Raw genomic sequence first — 20,866 nt, 5'->3', positions numbered from 1 at the left:
TTATCGGTAGTCATAAGAGCAAATATTTATTATATTGTGCAGGACACTTAAGTAGGTACTTTACATTGAGTGACAGTTGTAGACAATGATCTTAAGAGTTAGGTACAGTTTTCAATCTCAATTTCTATTTTGGGAAAAAGAAACTCAGAATTTATTCATCATTACACAGCTTATGAAGGACAAGATAGGATTTGAACTTAAACATTTTGAACACAGCATTTTCACTCTGGGTACATATGTTATTTTTGTTTTTCTTTCCTTGACTCTCCAATGAACATGCTATACCCTGGGCAACAAACAGACATACACTTAAGACTCCTTAGTTGTTGGTGGTGGATAGGGGTTATTATGAACTATCCTAGGACTGTGGATGGTGGCAGACAGGTTTTGCCATGTCTCATCAAGCCAGTGATAAAGAAAAACATGGATAAATGAAAGTGCAAAGCTCTTATACCAATACAGCTCTATCTTTGACTCTGATGACTCTGATGTCTTTCTTTGAGAAAACAAAAATGGGTAAATAAGCCCCCCTCCTAACTCAAACCAGAAACAGTGTGCATCCCAAGGATGTGTGAAAGTTCTAAAGGGAGACAGCAATGAAGAGATGGTATAAATGGTACAGATGAGCTCAGATTCAGGAGATGACACTTAGCATAAGAGGCACTGCAAGTGGGTGAGGGAATGAGAAGGTTCAGGAGTTTGGCTGGCACAGAGTCATGGGAGCTGGACAGTTCCCAGGATTGAAATACGGATAAGCAGTCTGAGAAAAGCGACATTTAGAGAACTTGTAGATGAGTGACCCGTGGTTTGTGACATTAAAAAATGAGACAGTGCCTGCTTCATAGTCTAGGAAAACCCCAACACGACAGGGAGGAACAGCCATGGAAAGAGTTAAGACTTTGGGTTCAGAGGTGGAAGAGTCCTCAAAGGCATTGTACTCAGATTCATTCAATCCTACAACCCAGTAGCCATTTCCAGGTCTGAATCTGGAGTAAACTGTTTGATGATTTACAGGTGGGTTAAAAACAAACCCAGAGCTCTTTTTTTTATTGAGGTCACTTGTGTTACTGTATACCCCCAGGATCCAGGCTAACTTCCGAGACACATCTACTTCCCAATAATATTTCCCTGAGGAGAAATTTTGGCAACCCAAGACATCAAAAGCAGAAAATTTGCTTGGATATACATTCCTAAACATAAAACAGGTCTTAGCCGTCACTTGTCTGTGATCTTCAGAAATGACAACATCCGAAAGAGGGATGACTGGATTCAGTCTGAAGTCCACTGTAGGAAAATTTACAGTCAGGTGAATTATATACGACATGTATGTTTTGTGACATTATAAGGAGGATATTGGGAATTGACTGGGAAGAACTGACTGGGAATTGATTGAGTTAATGGGTCAGAGATGAGTAGAACACTTAGGAACTCTTGTATGTATGCATGTTTGGGAGGGACACATAAAACTAAGATCATGGGACGTAATAGTAACCACACTTCTGAAAAGGGATAAGAACATGGTGATTTGAAGACCCTGTAAATTCTTCTTACCCCAGTAGCTTTGGACTTCTGTCAGCTCTGAAATGACAAACGTTTCACTGATGTTAGAAGAAAAGGAGGAAACACTGATACCTATCTTTTCCCTCTAGTGGGGAGAAAGGAGGGGAGCCCTGTGAGGCTATCAACTGGTGAATGAGAGGACACCTGGCCATTCCCCCTTAGGTATGATCACATCTTCAGCATAGGGTATGTATCTCTCCTTATCAGGCCTACCTCCTGTCTTTTGTCCTCACTTAGAAACAACATCCACTGCCTCATTTTGCTCTGATACTATAAGAACCCTATGCTCACACCCTCCCCTGGCTCTCCTCACCTTTAAACTCTTGTAGTATCCTGGTCAGATCTGGAGCTCGGAATGCACTCTTCAGTTTCTTGGAAACAATTTTTGGCTTCTTCCAGGTCCAGCTCTCACTCCTAGAAAAGACAACAATTGACCACCCACACTTCTGACCTTGTGTCTCTACAAGACCACTGTCTCCCTCACCTTTCACTTCATTGATGCACTTGAATCCTTTTCATTGAAGAGCCTGAGGAAGGGAGAGGTGAGAGCGCTGAAAGTGCAAACAGAAGAAATGTCCTCATGCTAACTTTCTATTTACCCTCTGTGTGACCTTGGGAAGGTCTTCTCCTCAAAAAAGCTTATGTTCTTCCTTCTAAAATGGAAAAATAAACCCCATGCTCTCAAGCTCTTAAAAATAGTACAATATTAGATAAAATAATGTACCTATAAAAGGTGTTTGATGCTTCTAAAAAAAGTATTTGATACATGGAGAAATCACTACCATCTCAGTGGTTCGTCCAGGGACAGGACAGAGACATGGGTTCCCAGACAGATTGTCAGTCAGTGGAGAGGCTCTAAAACCTGGCTACTGAGAGTTTTAGGTTATCAAGTGTGGGGCTCCTGTACTGAAGTCTGAACAGTCTCCAAAGCCTTTCACCCCAGTACAGATGCTGAGAATAACATATGAGGTCACATTCCCTGGGGAAACATTACAAAATGTGGGAAAAGAGGTCCAAATTAATAGTGGTCTGAATATCACGTGCTTGGGAAATTCAGTGGGTAGGTAACTTTACCCAAGTGGGTAGGCAACTTTACCCAAAGAAAGGCATTTTTCCTACAAGATGCTAAAGTATGTAAGCAAAAAGAGATTAATTATTGGCACCAGGAAGAAACCCACTATTCCCCAGACTTCAGCCTATTATTATTTATTTATTTAGAAATCCAAAGAACACCACCTAGAAAGACTTTGTTTCTTCCATCCTCAGGGAGGGAAGAAAATGTAAAGGAGATCCCGTCCTGGAATATTTGGGGGCCTGGCAGATAAAGAGAACAAGATCCTTCCTGTGACAAGACAGACACCTATAAAGTATTATAGAAATAAATGCTGAGGTAGAGACTAAGGTTTGACTAGAATGATTGAAGTCATGGAGGTCTGATACTGCAACCCCTAATTTTTAATGTTTCTATTGACTCTAACTCTGTGACCTCCCACCACCCAAATTTCCTACCATTAAACAGTTTCATCTGTGATAAGCAATTGGAAACAGTGTAATGTTCAGATTTCCCATGTCTGTCAATTTTTAAAAGCCCAGATTGATTCCAAGATTACTCTTGTGGCTATCATTCTGTCTTCACACACACAAAAAGGACCGTACCTGGTCTCGCATACATACCTTTTTATGACGTTAATCACATCCTGGGGAGAAAAGAGAAAACATGAGTCAAGTAGAAGGTTGCCAGATTGAGAAAATAAAATTGGCAGGTTAAAATTTAATTTTGAATCAATAACAATATGTTTTAGAATTAGCATGACCACTACAATATTTGAGATACTCTACTACTGAAAAATAATGTGTCATTTATCTGAAATTCAAATTTAACTACATATCCATGTTTGGTCTGGCAATCCTCGAAAGGGTGATAATCCCTCCTACCTTACAAAGTTTTATCACCTTCCTCCTCACACCCCTACTATCTCTTGATAGGATGTGAATAAATAGATGGTCAGAGTACGGCAGACAAAATGTAGAGGTAAGACCCAGACCCACCATCCTAGAAGACTCGTGTGAGGATGTGACAAAAATGCTCCAAGGATCTAGAGATGGAACATATTTAAAAGAAGAGAAGAGACCTACTATTTCTTTAATATATATTCATGAGAAGACCTCCTTAACTTGTATGCTTTTATTTATTCTAGAGACAATAAAGTTGAAATCTTCCATTTGTCAGACATCATTCCAGGCACTGGGGAATCAAAGATGAATAATTAATAATTATGGTCCTCAAGAAATATACTTTCTTTTGCTGCAGGAACAAGCAAGCTAGCACTTGAAGCAAACATTTCTCTGACCTCCCTCTACTCACTCTATACTCCTCCTACACACTACTCATAGAGGACCGCATCAATTTTGAAGTATGAAATAAGTCACAGGAACCAGCAGCAGAGAAGGCCTAAAATACAATGTACTGTTTCCCAACTATTCACATTCCATTGCCCAGAATGGTATCAATATCCACTCTGTCACTGTCTCAAAACTGTATCTTACCCTGAATTCAAATATTATATTAATATAGTCCAATCTATATCCTCAACTTCTTTTGACTATCTTCTTTTCCCCATCATAACAGTATTTGCTTTATTTTTTTAACAGAAATGTACCAATATATTTTGTTCCCCCTCTCTATTCTAATCCCTTTATACCAACAAAGACTTGGACACTAGTTAGATGACCACCATATCCTCACACTTTTTACCAAATTATTTCCAAAAAATGCTTTAATATAATACAATAGTTACCATAATATTATAATGGGTGATTTCCATCATATGTAAATTATAACAAAATATATTAAAGATCTGAATTCAGATATAAACTATAAAACTTTTAGAAGACACCACAGGGAAAAAGCTTCATAATATGGGATTTGGTAATGATTTCATGGGTAGGACACAGAAAGCACAGACAACAAATGAAAAATTAATAAATTAGACCTCACTAAAATTAAAACTGTGCACCAAAGGACACCATAAAGAGACTGAACAGACAATACACAGAAAGGGAGAAAATATTTGCAAATTACATATCTGATAAGGTATTAATATCCAGAACATACAATAACAAAACTTCTGAAACTCAACAACAAAAAATAAACAACTGAATTCAAAACATGGGGAAGGATTTGAATAGCCATTTCTCCAAAGAAGATGTACAAAATGGCCAATAAACACATGAAGAGATGCTCAACATTATTGGTCATTATTAAAATGCAAATCAAAACCACAATGAGATACCAAACTATATCACTTAGGATGGCAAAAAGAAAAAAGAAAAACCCTCATGGAAAATAACAAGTAGGGGTGAGGAGGATATGGAAAAACTAGAACCCTAACACTTTGCTTGTATGAATATAAAACGAAACTAAGGAAAAGTTTGGTGGATCCTCAGAAAGCTAAACAGTTACCATTGTAATCCAGCAATTCCACTCTGAGGTATGTATCCAAAAGAATTGACAGCAGTGACTCAAACAGATATTTTTATGCCAGTGTTCATTGCAGCATTATTCACAAGAGCCGAAAGGTGGAAACAAGCTGTATCCATCAACAGATGACTAGTGAATCATAATGTGGTATATACATACGATGGAATGTTATTCAGCCATAAAAAGGAATGAAGTTCTGATACATGCTACAACATGAATGAACCTTGAAAACATTATGCTAAGTAAAATAGGCCAGACACAAAAGGACCAACATGGTATGATTCCACTTATATTACAGAGGTACCTAGAATTAGGCAAATTCATATAGACAGAAAGTAGATTAGCAATTACTAGAAAATGAGATCAGGGGGAATGCGAATTGAGAGTTACTGTTTAAAGGTTACAGAGTTTCTGTTGGGGTGATGAAAAAATAGAAATAGGCAGTAGTGATTTTTGCACAACATTGTGGATATAGTTAACGCCCCTAAAGTATACACTTAAAATTGGTTAAAATGATAAATTTTGTTATACGTTCTACCACAATTGTTTAAAATTTTAATAATGTAACATAACAAGTACCATGGAATTTTATACATTACACAAATAAATTATAGGAGATGTGAATTATATCTCTGTAAAAGAGCTAAAATAAACGGACAAGAACTCTTTCCAAGGGTGGAAGATCTAAACTCTCATCTAATATTCAAAACTACTTTCAAATTCAACATTTTTATCATTTTCATTCTTATCAGTTCAAAAGTAGCACTGCATGGATTGCCCAGCAACCAACAGATATATGATAAAATGGTCCATTCCAAATGACACCAAAAATTGGTCCTAGTAACAGGGAAACTGTCATCTGAATTCCCAGTTGGCAAAATTGTGGAGGGTAAAGACCAGAAGCCCATCACATATATCATAACAAGTTACAACAATTTGAAGAAGAATAACATAAACTCAAAGTGTTTGTTGATTGGCCCACATGGCTGCCCCAGATCTATTTTTGTCAGTAGTGGTCCATGACCCTACTACCTAAGAGGAAAACTGTAGGTATCGTCAATTACATAACTCTACCTTTCTTTCCAATAGGTACACTTTTCCAGGTTGCATATAAAGTGTATATATTGATTCATGATGGAACAACCACAAGCCATCTTTTCCCAGGATTGTGATTTATCTTTCCCAAGTACTTCCTTAAAATGTTGTGATTTTGGGGTTGGTCAGGTGATTCAGGCAGTTGGAGCTCCATGCTCCTAACTCCAAAGGCTGCTGGTTCGATTTCCACATGGGCCAGTCAGCTCTCAACCACAAGGTTGCCAGTTCGATTCCTCGAGACCCACAAGGGATGGTGGGCTGCGACCCCTGCAACTAGTAATGGCAGCTGGACCTGGAGCTGAGCTGCACACTCCACAACTAAGACTGAAAGGAGAACAAGTTGACTTGGAAAAAAGTCCTGGAAGTACACACTGTTCCCCAATAAAGTCCTGTTCCCCATCCCCAATAAAATCTTAAAAAAAAAAAAAGTTGTGATTTTGCTTTCTTATTGCCAATATATGAAAGTCACCAAAACTAGAGGTCTCTCCCAGTCCTACAGATTTTGAATCTCAAGTTTGTATCCAAGAGTTTAGTTTATTTGTTAACATTTGGACATTATCACAGAGTTAATTCAAAATGGGCAATTGGCCCCTATTCCTAACCTGCATTCCAATGAATAGACATCTAAAGTGTTGTTTTGTACTATATCCAGGTAGGAAGTTTACCCTTCGACCTTTCTATGTCTGATTCCTCAGTCTCTGGCTCTTCCTCAGTCCCAATCATAAGTCATACTTTGCTTTCATCCTCTGTCTTTGCTGGCACTATGTTTAGCTTGGAGTAGAAAACCTGGATTTCATAGCAAAATGGAGGGAGTCTCTCCTTAGCAACTGTAGTTGAAATTTCACAGTCCTATAGCTCATTACTAAAAGCTAAACAAACAACAATATGCAAAATCATCAAGAATTCAAGCTTGAAATTAAAAAGTCTGAATCTCAGCATAGACTAAATGATTGTGTAAGAACTGCCTGAGTAATTTACAAATTACTCAGTTTTGTGTTTATTTTCAATGACCAAATACAAAATCAAAAAGGCTTGGTAGAAAAGATGGGCTGGACTGTGCCCAACAGAATAAATAAAATATTCAGTAATTTATCTGGCGCCAGGAATAACTGGTCTGTTGAACTCAAATGACCACCTTAGTGTGCTGTTTCTGAGCTTATACTTCTCCTGAGTTAGTGTCATTCTCAGGTTTCACTTGGTTATCCCTGAATGACCAAGCATTATTTCTACCTGCCTAGTTTTGAATGGCAAAAATGTCACATTCATAAACATGAAATAGAGAAAGATGAAGAGAAAAAATAAGAATTGGTTAGATCACATGAGGATAACTTGAAAAAGAAACGTAAGAAAAAAAAAAGGAGGGGGAAATGAAAGACATTTAAATGTCCAGATTGGAAAATAAGTACAGTTGTATTTATTTACAGATGGCATGATCCATTATGCGGAAAATCTCAAGGAATACACACACACACACACACACACACACACACACACAACTGAAAACTAAGAAGAGTTTAGGAAAATGTGGGATACTAAATCAATATAAAAATCTATTGTGTTTTTATATTAGTAATGTAAAATCCAATACAAAATAGAAATTTATTTATAATAGAATCAAAAAGAATCAACTGAAATACTTAGAAATAAACTTAAGAAAATCAGTAAAGGACTTCTGAGCTAGAAACTACAAAATATTGCTGTTAGAATTTAGACCACCTAAACAAATTAAGAGAGTTTATATTGTTAAGATAGCAGTACTCCTCAAATTATTGTTTAATTCCATATTATTATGCCTATCAAAATCCCAGCAAGTCTTTAATAAAAGTTAACAAGATATCCAAAAATTTTCGTAGAAAATACAATGGACTGAGGACAGCGTTTCTCAGCTGTGGCACTACTGGCATACTGGCCCAGATAATTCTTTGTCGTGGAGACGGTCCTGTGCATTGCAGCAGCATCTTTTGCTACTAACCACTAGATGGCAGTAGAATTCGCCAAATCTTCCCTGAGGGGAGGTGGGTAAATGGTCTCCATAGAGACCAACTAACTTGGAATAGAATTGTTTTGAAACAGAATTGTTTCAATTTTTTTTTTCCAACAAGTTAGAAAAAGATAACAGATGTGGAAGATCACCTTAACCGATTTCAAAAATTTTTATGAAGGCACAGTAATCAAATGTTTAGAGTATCAATGTAAGAACAAATGTAGAAGTTCATGTAACAGCTTGATAATCCAGAAATACATCCTACACTTAGAGCAAATTGACTTTTGACAAAGGTTCCAAAACAATTCGGTGGAGGAAGGGAGAGTCTTTTCAACGAACATTGAACTGAATTTGTTAGTGGCTTAACAACTCAATATATTTACTAAAAATCTTTGAAATGTATACATATAATGGGTAGATTTTATATGTAACTTATACCTCAAGAAAATTGTTGTTTTAAGGCAGAAGTGAAGATCTAGCACAGGGGTGTCCAAACTGCGGACCTCGGGCCAACTGCGGCTCGCAGTCCATTGTTAATTGGCCCGCAGCAAATTCCAAAAATATATTTAGTTTACTTAAATAAACCAGGTGAGGCAATACGTACTTCACCTCGAGGGAGTGGCCCGGCTGTTTGTGTATTTTACCGCATATGGCCCTTGGTGAAAACCGTTGAAAAAAGTTTGGAGACCCCTGGTAGCAGATAGAAATTGGTTATTTCAGTATTGGAACCCAAGTTAACAAATTCTTGTTTAGTTAGTAAAGGAGAATGGCAAGAAGTCAAGCAGAGAAATTCTGAAATTTCCTGAATTTCCCATAGCTTAAGATCACAATTAATGCAGTTAATTCCATGAAAAACATTTTTTCTTTTAACATTCAGATTAGGTACAATCCCTCCATTAAGTCTATACAGGTATTTTCCCACATCCTTCTCTAGCCGACACAAACATACCCACATACACACAAACACAGAAGCACATATACATACTCATATATGCTCATCCCTCACCTCGGTATTACACAGTCTAGCACTACATTAGCCTCCCCTCAACAAAACAGCAACAAATATCAAAATCAAACATAAACAGAGACTAGAGTGGTTTGTCTAAGCATAGTGAAGGGATGGATGCCCTACAAGTGCCAGATCACAGAGAATTCCGGGAGTCTGTAAAGAATCTTCTCTCCAAATTTTTCAACAGCTTTTTATAGAATAAAAATAACGGGAATTCTCCTTGAAATTTGTACACTGAATTATTCCTATGATCCTTGAACTGAATGGTAGAGAAGGGGTACTTGAGGGGGTCAAAGAACCTGTTAATGAGGAAAAAAGTGCAGGGATCCAAAGGAAAGAAAACTTTGTCTCTGTGTTTTCCCCAGAATCTCAAACATAGTTGCTTCTCAAAGGCCTTACCTGCAGCGTGTCTAGTGACGATCCCCATATCTGACGCTGGAGATCCAAGATGAGCTCGCTCATGTACTGCCTCTGCTGGGCCACCTGGTCTTTAGCCGCTGCCAGGTTATCTAGCACATTCACTTCATCTTCCTCCAGCTTTTGCAGCTCCTTCCGTTCCTCCCTGTCCAAGACGCCTCTCATTTCCTCAAACCCTTTCAGAATCTTCTGTCTCTCAGTTTGCATACAATGCTTTGGGGATGAGAAGAATAAGATACAGTCAGTCTGTCTAGCTGAGGGCCTGCTTTTCATGGGTCTGGGAGCCAAACAAACCTATTTTCCTCTGGCAGTTCTCAGAGGGACGGGAGTTGAAAGCAAGTAAGCAGTTCCTGAGAAAACCATTTTCCCTACTATTTTCCCTTTAGCTCCTCCCAAAGCAATTCATTCAAGTCTACATCAAGGCCAACCAGGAGACACAATGTGATTTCCTGATGAAGTCTGAATTGCAGACACTTGTCCTGGATAGTCATGCCACACTGCATATGAAACTCTTCCACCTGTAACTCCTAAACAGGGAATCCTGGGCCTTCCTCAGTGTGTGTTCTGAAAGTATCCGAGCCTGAAACTTAGTGACGGAAATGGAACATGGGATTCGTTAGTCATTTTTACATTGCTTCCCTCTAAGCCTTTGCCTCCAAATAGTTGGTTTCACTTGGTGTACTCTCCAGCTCCCAGCCCTCAACAGGAGAGGGATGGAATGAGGACTAATCAAATGTCCTCTGGACTCACGAATTCTGAGGTAACAAGGAGGAAGGGGCCTTTTTGTGATTGGACCAAGGTGCTGCCCAATTTCCTATCTCAGAACTTCCTCAGGAACAATCTCTTCCTACCTTCCAGGCAGCTCTCTCTTCACTGATGTTAGCTTCTAACTTCTCAGCTTCCTGCTCCTCGTCTGTCAGCTTCTTCAGAGTTTCCTGTAGCTTCTCCTGTGAGAAAGGAATCACCAAAGTCAAACTATGAGCTTTCTCTGCACCTGATTAGAGGATAAATAGGGAAGAAATCAGGCTCATCTCAGGAGAGACTAGAGTTCACAGAAATGATACTGGCAATTAGAACCGAGAACGTAGACAAAAATCTTTATCCCTGGGTGATGGAAGTTTCCATCCCTTTACGAAGAGTAGCCTGCACTTCTCTTCCTAGAGGAAGACCTGCTCCTGCAGCAAGAAAAGTCCTTTCCTTTCCCACATCTAACCAACTGTGTTCTGCAATCAGAACTCATCTTGGGAAGCAACTCTCACTCAAACAACTTCTGTTTGCTGAAATTTTGTAGTCTAAGTTCATTCTTGAAGAAAATGAAAGAATGCACAGAAATGTCCCTCAGCTCTCAGAAGTGTAGCCAAGAGATGAAAAGAGAATGCAGGGCTCAGTTCTATGATAACAAGCTGAATAAATACGATTTAAAAAGTGAAGATTTCACTTCAGGTACCATTCTGCCCAATGGTCCTCCACTCTGGGACCTACCTGACATTCCTTGACCACTTCTTCAATGGGGAATGTTTGGTGACCTTGGTGCTCCAGAGACAGCACACAAAGCTTGCAAATGGCCTTCCCATCCTCCTTACAGAAGATAAGGCGACTTTCCCCATGGTGCTCACAGATATTTTCCCCCTGCCACTGGTGTGAACTTGTGTTGACCTCCCTGTATTTCTTCACTATATTGGCCAGCTGCAGATTAGGCCGGAGGTTGTAAGGCTGGTATCTGCTCTGGCACACAGGGCAGTGGTGTTCCCATCCTAGGGTGAACAAACGCTCCTTGTTGTTTGCAGTGATGCAAGCTTGGCAGAAGCTGTGGCCACAGCCCAGGCTCATGGGTTCTGTCAGAAGATCCCGGCAGAGGGGGCAGGTCAGCTCCTCCTGTATGTTCATCTGTGCTGAAAACTCCATTGCCTTGCTCCCCTGACTTCTTCCTGTTCTGATGTTCAAGGCTCCTCTTGCTCACAAACTCCTGCAGGGCTGCGGATAATGAACGGGGCAGGATAAGAAAGGGAGAAATAGGAAGGATACTGATTGTGCAGAGAATTAGAACTGGAGAGAACATTAATATTCAATAAAGAAAGGAAAAGAGAGAAGAAGAGTAGGTCAGTATAGAATGAAAAGGGCTCTTTGTAATAATTTCAAATACTTTTCTCTTGATTTGTCACATAAGAAATTTCACCCTGTCCAGGCAATGATTGCTATTTTCTCTCCTTCTACTGGAGAGAAAGACAAATTGAGGCCCTTCCTACCAAGAGCTTTGTGCAACCCATCGTTAGTCTTGCCTTTTCTTCCCCACCTCAAAACATATCCTCCATGTTAAATGTGCTAACCCCTCTGTGGCCCCAGGCTTTTGCACTTGCTCTTCTCTCTGCATAGAATGATCCTATGACTGCCATTTGCTTGATTTACCTTTATTTAACAGTTTCATGAGTTATATTTACATCCCATGTATTAATTTTAAGAGTACAATAATTTCTAGTAAATTTATGGAATGGTATACCTAACACCAAAATCCAATTTGAGAACATTTTTATTTCTTGAAAACAAACCTAATGCCATTAACAGTCACCCTCCCCCCTTCCCGTCTGACGCTGAGCCTCAGGCATCGATTAATCCCCTTGTGTTTTTAGTGGTTTGCTTTTTCTGATTAATTCATAAAAGTGAAATCACAATATATGGTTTTTTGAGTCTGAATTCTTTCACTTTGCTGTCATTGAGGTTCGTCTCTCTTGCCTTTCTTTCCCATGCAAAAAATATATTCTTGTTATTAAAAGGACAAAGACCACTGCTGCCTCAGAAACTTTGCAGTGGCGTATCTCTCTGCATGGACTGATCAGCTCCCTGACGTCAGCATGACTCACTCTTACATTTTACTTAGTGTCCCCTTGACCTATTTTTTTTATCAGAAGGACTTGCTCTTACTTATCTGTAGGAAAAGTGCTGATACTATTGCTTTCTATACATTTGCTATCTTTCTTGTTTTTACTACGTAATATATAACATGTTTCTTTAACTGTCTTCTTCTTCTTTGTGAAAAGTAAGGCATGCATAGATCAGGCACTGTTTTGTTCACTGATGTATCATCAGTACCTAGAACATTGTATCACACACAGGAACACACTGTTTGATGAATATATAAAACTAGAACTTCCTCCTCTCTCCATGGATGACTACTTTTCTTTTGAGTTTTTCATGCTTTTTTCCTCAATTAACAGTTCTCCATGACTCTAGGTGGTGAACACATAATGCAGTATATAGATGATGTATTATAGAAATGTACATTTGAAACCTATACAATTTTACTAACCAATGTCACCCCGATAAGTTTAATAAATATCTCTATATATATTTTAAAAAATAAGAGTTCTCCAATAGCTGAGACGTGTTTACCTCCTAACACACTTGTCCCACACAGAGCCTTTTCATGCCCTCAAACTCATTCCCCAGAGACACCTACACACAGCAAGGACCACAATGAGGAAGTCATTTTATCACTAACAATTTTATAACCAGTTATAATTTAGAGATCACCTTGACCTATTTATTATTCATATTAAATTTTTTGACAAATATAAGTACTCCCTTCATCAAATGTGTCAATAGAATAGATGACTTACAGAGATCATTCTTTTGTCATAGGTAGAATTGGGGTGAACATGTCATCCTCGGGACCCTCATTCAAAGTTCTCTCCACTACTGCACTGATTTAACCAATGACAATCAGAGGTAGATGATGCAAGAACTAAATTGATACCCAATGCTATGCCGGTGTAGAAATGGAGAGATCAAGACCAGGTGGGAGGTTCTGGGGAGTCTTGAGCCTTTCCCTTGACCTGGACATAAGGCAAGATGTCAATAGGCACTTGAATATTTCTGTTTTTAGGGAGGAAGGGAGGGGTTCATATACTGAGGATCACACACATGGCACAGATGTAAGGAACATAAATTCCAGGGAGGCATCTCTCAGTCATAGGAGAGCAGTTTCAACATAGAGGTTTCAACATATAGTGGAAAGAGAAAGTTTGTCCCGTTTCAAACACGTTGAGTGCTGTCATGTGATGAATTGCATCCTGTGAAAAGTTGTTGAAGTCCTACTCCCAGGATGCGTGAAGGAAACTTTATTTGGAAATAGGGTCTTTGCAGATGAGCGTGAAGTCATTAGGGTGGGACATAATCCAACATGACTCTGTCTTATGAAAAGGGGAAATTTGTACACAGATAGACATGAACTCATAGAGAATACCATATGAAGAGATCACGGTCATGAAACTATACACCAAGGAACTCAGTGATTGCCAGCACCATCAGAACGGAGCAGAGAGGCAAGGAACAAATCCTTCCCTTACAGTCCTGACAGGAACCAACCCTGCCAACACCACTCATGTTGTATTTCTGGGCTCCAGGACTGTACGAATACAAATTTCAGTTAAGCCACTAGTTTGATGTGGAGAGCAGGAAGTAAGCTGACAAGGTCCTTGCAGCCTGCGAGGTCATTCCAAGGGACGCCTCGCCTCAGCATCTTCCCCCAGAAAGAACAAGATAGCATAATCACAGTCACAGACATACAAGCTTGCAAATATACATAACAGAAAATTCTACTAATACTTGCTTAAATAGACAATTGTTCTAGACAGTATAAAAACCGTGTGAAAAATAAAAACTGTGCCACTGCTCTGCCATCCGTGGACAGTGGATTCCTGATCCCAACTTTCCTGTCTCTGTGTTTTTCTTAATCTCCCACCCTTCCCCCTCAGGTCTAGCCCTCTTGTCTGTGCTGGACACGGCATTTGCGGTACGTTTTTCATGGCAGACTTAGAAAACTAATACAAGTTCTTATTTTTGCTTTATCCATTCATTTTAGTCTATAATCGAAGGAGCATTACTGTCGGGCGGGAGACCCTGCTCGCTGCGCCATTTGTCGTGCGGGGCGGCCTGCGGGGTCTCTGGTCCCGCTCCCCACACAAGAATGCAGGATATGGTGAGGCCAACAAGGAACACCCACGGAGCCATAGGTAGGGGAGCCATACCACCACGGTCTCACTGGAGGCTGGGCCCACTGGACGCCGACCTGCCGTCCGCTTTTCCGCCAACCGACGGACCGACGACTCTTCTCCACTCTCTCCTCTGTTCCTCTCTCTCGGCTCTCCTCTTCCGCTCTCCTCAGCCCTCCTCTTCCGCTCTCTTCGGCTCTGCTTGGCTCTGCTCGGCTCCTCGGCAATCCTCCATAGTCGCAGCAGTTATACCAGCGGCCAATTGGCTAACCGGCCACAGCCGTCGGCCAATCAGCCACAGCCGACGGCCATTCACCACCCGAGCCAGCACCCCTTCACGTGAGGCCGAGAGCCTGTAAACTACTCTCTGGGGCTCTGTCCCCACAATTACAAAATTGAAACCCTACCCATTTAAGAACAACAGACATACAGATAGAGGTACACCTATGCTACCTTTTGGAGATGGTAGTGTAGGAGTTTTTACAGAGTAAGGTAAAGGTCAACTCAGTCCTGAGTTTCCCTTCTCACTATACGCTGGTCGTCTGCACAGAAGCTTTCTGTATCTGTACAGTTCAGACAAGAAAAATGAAAATGTCTCCACAATGGGGAGAAAATTCTATGAGGGTTTCAGTCAACATCCTTGAAACTTCCCTTTTTCCCTGGGTCAGAAACTGCCAATGGGATGATGAAACTTTTTGGCATCCAGACCTGGGGAACTCAGAAACATTGCAACTTCTCCCCATTCCTCTATGTTCAGAGCGCCCTCTTCTACTATCCCTGAGACTCCAGGGTTTAATCTGCATCACATTAATGAACGAGCCCCAAGAGCTCCAGCTCTCAAGTCAATTTGTTTCAAAGAAGTCGTTTTGTAACAGAAGCAGTCTTCATAAAGCTACCCCTAGTTTCAGCCCTTATCTCACAGTCAGTTCATCAGAAAATCCTATAGCACTCCCTTCACTTAGGTCCAATCCAACTAGGTGCTTTACTTGGATCCAGGAATAGTTTCCCCATTAGTCCTCTTGAAACTGTTAGTGGTCTCATATAGTCTGCTGTCATCATTTCTCACACCATTGGCCACAGTGATTTTTTAAAGTATATATCAATCATGTTACTCCTCTCTTCAAATGCATGTTATCAGTGAGTCGATCTTTAGCATGGTCTAGTTAAATCTACATTACACATCCCCTCCTACTGCCTCACCCTCTGAGCCCAACTTCACCCCAACCCACACTGGCCACCTTAATTGCTCAGGACAAAAATCCGTCATTTCATTGAAGTATCTGTTCAAAATCACCTTCCCACACTGAGATGCAATCTGAAATCTATTTAAAATGGGAAAGCCCTTTACCAGGGAACTATAGATATCTTGCTCTATTATTGACCTATTGGTTTATTATCGTTGCTGCGTCTTTGTTTTACATTTCTACCATAGTAATCTTCATCTTGCTTCATACTGTCTTACTCTTTTACTATTTGTTTACTTTCTTTCCCCTGACCTGGAATATGTTTGGTAGGTGCTTAATATTTATTGTGTGTTCAATAGATGTTAATACAGATTTTACCACAGCTGTATGGTTTTCTTACGAATTTAACAACAAATATTCAAAAATTTTAAATTCCATCTTCTCCAGTTTTTTTGGGCACTATATTAGCTCCTGAGTAGACAGTGAATATTCATTAGATATGAATTTTGTCCAGGCATACAGCACAGACTCATGACCACTGAAAAGGGGGGGAAAAGGTAAGTATACATCAAAATATATGTAATAGAGATCACGGTACACAGTGCTCAAAGGTGAGCTTAAGATGGAGTTCGTTCTGAGAAATTCCCAACTTCTTTCCTTAGATCTGTGCATGGGAAAATTGAGTAAGGGGTTGCGTAATAAACAACGGAAGGGTCTGTCTGATGATAAAAAACAACTTCTAAATCATGAGAGGATACCAGAGGGGCATGCGGTTACCTGAAGTAAGAGTAAGCTGTGGCACTCAGGGGGGAACAAATTCCCTGTGCCTGGACCTCCAGAAGACAAGTGACCACAGGGGAGCTACACACATGGGTAACAACGTGATCCTTCAGGCCAGCCAAAGAGCTGGTCATTTATCGGGACGGTTGTGCACAGCTTCCTGGAAGTTACTGGGACTAGAATAACAGGATCAGCTTCAAAAGGATCTGATCCCTTGCAGAGCCCCTAACATCCTTCCCTCCCACATGTGCCCAGGTAAGGGCTCTCATCTCTGCTAGCCCTCAGCAGGAGCTTCGGCTTTATGAAGAGGAAAACAGGGCTCCATCTCACAAGCTTCCCTGGATAAAAGGAGGAAGGGATTTTCTGCCTGTGCAAAAAAGAGTATTCTGGCTGAACTGGCAAGGCAGAAAGTCAAAACTAAGTAATAGGAAGAAGATGAGGGTGACTCAGCCTCAAGAAAAAATGGTCCCTCTAAGAAACAAACAAGACTCTTTGCTTTTTTAAATGTCCCTTCTTTAAAGGTCACTCTTCCTCCAGATTCAATGCTCCCCTTTTCTGCCACTTTAGCAGAGCAGCTTCAGAACCACTATTTAACTCTCCCAAACACATTCAATCTGTTACCCCAAAGCCTCCTCCCCTTTGCCCTCAGAAACTGCTCACACATACCTTCAGGCTAAGTGCAGGAGATCAGGAGTAGGTCAGGTCAAGATTCACTCACCAAGACAGAGACCAGCTCTGCAGAGGAATGGCCCCACAGGAGGTGAATGAGAAATGAAAGTTAAGTTGTTGGGAGTGGAACTGAAACCTTTTTAAAGCAGAACCGAAAGTTAAACAACAACAATGAGTCACTGCAGGACACTGGGGGAGGGTAATGCTTTTCAGTATGTTCTAGGGCATGCACCATGGAGGTACGCACTTTTTTCTTTTCCCATCTCAATTTCCTCCAGCAAGAATATTTGAGTGAGAACAATGTGAATTCTAATGATACATTCGACAGCTTGCCTGAATACTCAGAATTTTAATTCAATCCTATAATTATTACTTCAGCTTATCTTACATTCAGGTCCCTAAACAAGTTACTAGGGATAAAATAAGCATCCAAAAAATCTGGGTACCTACTCTTTGTAAAGCAGATTGTGTCGGGGAAGATAATCAGTGATAAAGGCCAGTGAATTTAAGCTGATACTGCTACTGCCAGTGTTAGCAGTTGTCCTCATGAATGGTCCTAACAATAAAACAGGGGGGTGGGGGTAGGGGGTTTTCAGTGTGAGCTTATTGACAAAAGTTCTCCACATCATTGAATCTTAGAGTTCCACCAGGTAATTACCAGTTTCTGTTCCTTGTCTAGGCAGGCCAGAAGGGGAAGTCTTCCAGAGTTCATGGTGGTACAACTATTTCAGTGCCGTGTTACCAGCAACTAAGAGCAGGAAGAGCATGGAGGTGAACAGATGGTGGTGTTCAAGTGTAGTCTCTCTCTGAGTAACACTCACACCTCCATAATTGTTCACTTTTCCTCACTTTCTTTGGGAATGTTTGGTCCTTTTTACACCATCAATCAAAAGCAGAACTGAAACACTTTCTATTCCTATAAATACTCTCCTGTCCTGTTATCTATCTTGTTCTTCCTTTGACTACCTTGTTTTGACGCTGCAGCTGCAAGGTAGTGGAAGCTCCAGAACAAGGGTCCCTGACTGACAAGATGGCGGAGCTTGGCGATTTTCACACATTAACTGATATGAGACATGTAGGGCGACTGAGAAGTCAATGTTTTTTGGATTAAAGCACAGATATTGGTCTTGTTGTAACCCCCAGATACTAAGCTAATCTTGGCTTAAACTCTTTAATTCACTTATATCTATGAGGCAGGAATGGAAAATTATATAGGAATAATTGCTGAGCCTTATTAGGTTAATGTTATTGGGTATGAATGAAGTTAGTTCTAACAATGAATAAATTCCTGATCCTCTTCAAGGGCAATGATAATCATGCAAATTTCACCCAAATTGCATCCTGAGAGCTGGCATTTTTTCCATTAGCTTCTCAGTTATCACATTAACACTAACAAGGAGTATCCTTCTCCATCCAGCCCTGCATCCAATAATAGTAAGCTTTACGAACATCTTTGTTCCTCTGACTGCTGTTATCAAATAGCAAAGAATATGTGGACTCATCATATGAATTGCATTAAGATACTGTGGGTGGTAAAGAAGAAATTGACAATGTTATCAAGCCTTTTGGGGTCATTAAAAAAGGAGCCATGTTTGCTGCCGAAGAGACTAGAGGGGAGAACTCACAGTTTTTATCTATGGTCTCTTTTAACCATGTAAGGTCTTCCATGGCTGCATCCCAATTCTGCATTAAAATTTCAGAGGCCAGTTTTCCCCAGAGTGAACTCAAAAACATTTCTACCCATTGCTGGAACCAACACTCTACAGAAGCAGCTATTCTGCTGCTCCAGAGTAATTCCCACATTCATATTGGAATGCTACATATCTGTATTGTCTCTAACCATTCTTGCCTAAAACCATGCTTGTCCGCCAGTTAGTCAAAGAGCATCCGACCATTCCTGGATGACTACATTTGCCTCGTGGTTTCTGGATCTTCAAACATCTTCACAATTGGTTCTGCTTCCACCTGAAGCTGTTTGAGCTGTGCAACAACGGATGTTCTTTTTTCTCTCAAAGAATAAATGTTTATGTGTACATCCATAGCATGTCTACCATAAGAAGACCCAATTTCCCTTGTAATAATTCTTTTTCATTATAGGTATATCTTGTTCACAGAGAGAAGAAACTCAAGCAGCGAAAAGAGTAAATGCAGACCCAAAAAGTGTGTGATGAGAGTAGTCAACTCATACTCTGCCACCTTTCAAGGAAAAGACCCAATGAATTTTTTTATAATTTCTTCCCAGACAAGCTAAAAACATCAGGTCCTCTTTGCAGCCACAATTATCAAATTGTAGATTGGTCTAAGGATTTACAGCCCAAAGCTGCCCCACCTCATCCTACTCAGAAATGCATAATGTATACTGCAGTTGGAATTTTGTAAGAATGCAATTTGGGGGGCGGGGTGGCTAAAGAGAGGGATCCTGAGAAAGAGCCAGCTTTTACATGCCTTGTTGCCAAAAGAATCTCTTTCTTCACATTCCAAAAGCACTGCACCTCATACAAACATCTCATACAGAGTCTAGAGGGAACCCATTAGTTCTCTGGGGCCCAGGATGTGGGTCCAGATAGGAGACTCAAAGGAAGGCAAGAGTAAAAGGATGAATATGGGATTTGTCGGAGGCACAAATCCTAGCCCGCCCCTGTGTACTCCATCCACCTAAACACACAAACACCGAACCCTCCAATCCCCTCCAATTGTCAACAAGATTCATGGATCAAAAATAGAGTGTACCAAATTCACTCTACTGTGCATCTCTGCGTTAACCCCGACACTCTAAATCATCCTCTTCTTGTTTCTCAAAGGTGAGAATGAAGAATGGGACAAACATTTGAAAAACATCTGGTTGTTTATTATGTCATATAATACATTGACTCTAAAAACGAGTAACTCTTCTTATAGTCTTTACAGAAGGGCAATGATCTGTCTGTAGTTCTAGAGGAATGGACATGGGATCTCCCCAAGCTCTGCACGAATAACCATTTCAGAAGCAACTCTCCTCCCTCGCATTGGGAGAGGACACGCTGGTCCTCATGCCTGAGGTGACAATAGTCTATCAGCCCAGTGGGGAGAGTGAGGTGAACAAGGAGATTATAACTGAAAACAAATATATATGAGGGAGAGAGACAGAGATAAAAGCAGAGCCAGAATGGTCTTGACAGTGGTATCAAGGACCATAAAAATGTGTATTCAGGTCTTTTTTTCCTTGTAACTACATGCTTCATCTTGAACTGGAGGACGGGCATTCCAGTAACTGAAAAGATATGAATGTCCCCTAACAGTTATTTGACAGTAACAGTGCTGATTATTCCTAGTGAGTCAGAGCCCTGGTCATCGTAGCAATGGGCTAACAAGAAGGCGGAGTTCAAAGGGAAAATATAGAAGACGAATTTCCCCCAGTTCCATGGATGGGAGCTAAGATATAAACGTGTACATACACACAGAGAGAGACACTGGAAATATCCACCTTGGAATCCCTTGTCTCATCAAAGTTCTTCCAAATGTGAGGAAGATGAGAATTCTTGGAGACAAGCAGAGATGAGGGAAGATAATACTTGAGTAAAGAGCACACTTTTCCCCCTTAGCTCTGAACTTGATTGGGGAAGAGTTAGGAATAAAAATGCAAAAAGACACGGGGATGCCATGAAGCCCTGAATGAACATCTCTTGTATTACAGAAATGTCCCTCTTATCTCGTTGGAGA

General features: G+C 40.4%; 3 protein-coding genes and 1 pseudogene across 3 annotated transcripts in view; all 4 read right to left on the bottom strand.

Moving 5' to 3' along the window:
• The window catches only part of LOC109460420 (olfactory receptor 52H1), a 24,677-nt gene extending 22,753 nt beyond the window's left edge, over window positions 1-1,924 (bottom strand). The window contains exons 1-2 of the mRNA XM_074335909.1: window positions 1,874-1,924; window positions 1,552-1,578 (exon numbers count right to left, since the gene is read on the bottom strand). The gene's annotated coding sequence lies outside the window, so the exon portion shown is untranslated. The remainder of the gene's footprint in view (window positions 1-1,551; window positions 1,579-1,873) is intronic.
• Window positions 1-11,451, bottom strand: LOC109460423 (E3 ubiquitin-protein ligase TRIM22). The gene is made up of 7 exons (XM_074335895.1): window positions 11,029-11,451; window positions 10,398-10,493; window positions 9,529-9,759; window positions 3,235-3,257; window positions 1,874-1,974; window positions 1,552-1,578; window positions 1-1,284 (listed from the first exon to the last, which is right to left on the bottom strand). Exons 1-7 carry the CDS (start codon window positions 11,449-11,451, stop codon window positions 692-694), a joined length of 1,494 nt encoding a protein of 497 aa, XP_074191996.1. The 3' UTR covers window positions 1-691.
• Window positions 11,386-20,866, bottom strand: part of LOC109439912 (tripartite motif-containing protein 5) — a 26,035-nt gene continuing 16,554 nt past the window's right edge. The window contains exon 6 of the mRNA XM_074335904.1: window positions 11,386-11,520. Within this exon, the coding sequence (XP_074192005.1) occupies window positions 11,503-11,520 (18 nt within the window). The 3' untranslated portion in view covers window positions 11,386-11,502. The remainder of the gene's footprint in view (window positions 11,521-20,866) is intronic.
• LOC109440006 (eukaryotic translation initiation factor 3 subunit E) lies at window positions 17,461-19,366 on the bottom strand (annotated as a pseudogene).

The sequence above is a fragment of the Rhinolophus sinicus genome, linkage group LG06 (assembly GCF_036562045.2).
Source record: "Rhinolophus sinicus isolate RSC01 linkage group LG06, ASM3656204v1, whole genome shotgun sequence".
Classification (NCBI taxonomy): Eukaryota; Metazoa; Chordata; class Mammalia; order Chiroptera; family Rhinolophidae; genus Rhinolophus; species Rhinolophus sinicus.
This window is presented reverse-complemented; position numbering and strand designations above follow the sequence as displayed.

Excerpts from the sequence above, each read along its gene's own strand:
- LOC109460423 (XM_074335895.1), bottom strand. The coding sequence starts at position 11,451 with ATGGAGTTTTCAGCACAGATGAACATACAGGAGGAGCTGACCTGCCCC. Across the intron at positions 10,494-11,028 it reads AAGTGGTCAAGGAATGTCAG|GAGAAGCTACAGGAAACTCT; the intron begins GTAGGTCCCAGA and ends CCTTTCTCACAG. Across the intron at positions 3,258-9,528 it reads CGTCACTAGACACGCTGCAG|GATGTGATTAACGTCATAAA; the intron begins GTAAGGCCTTTG and ends TTTTCTCCCCAG.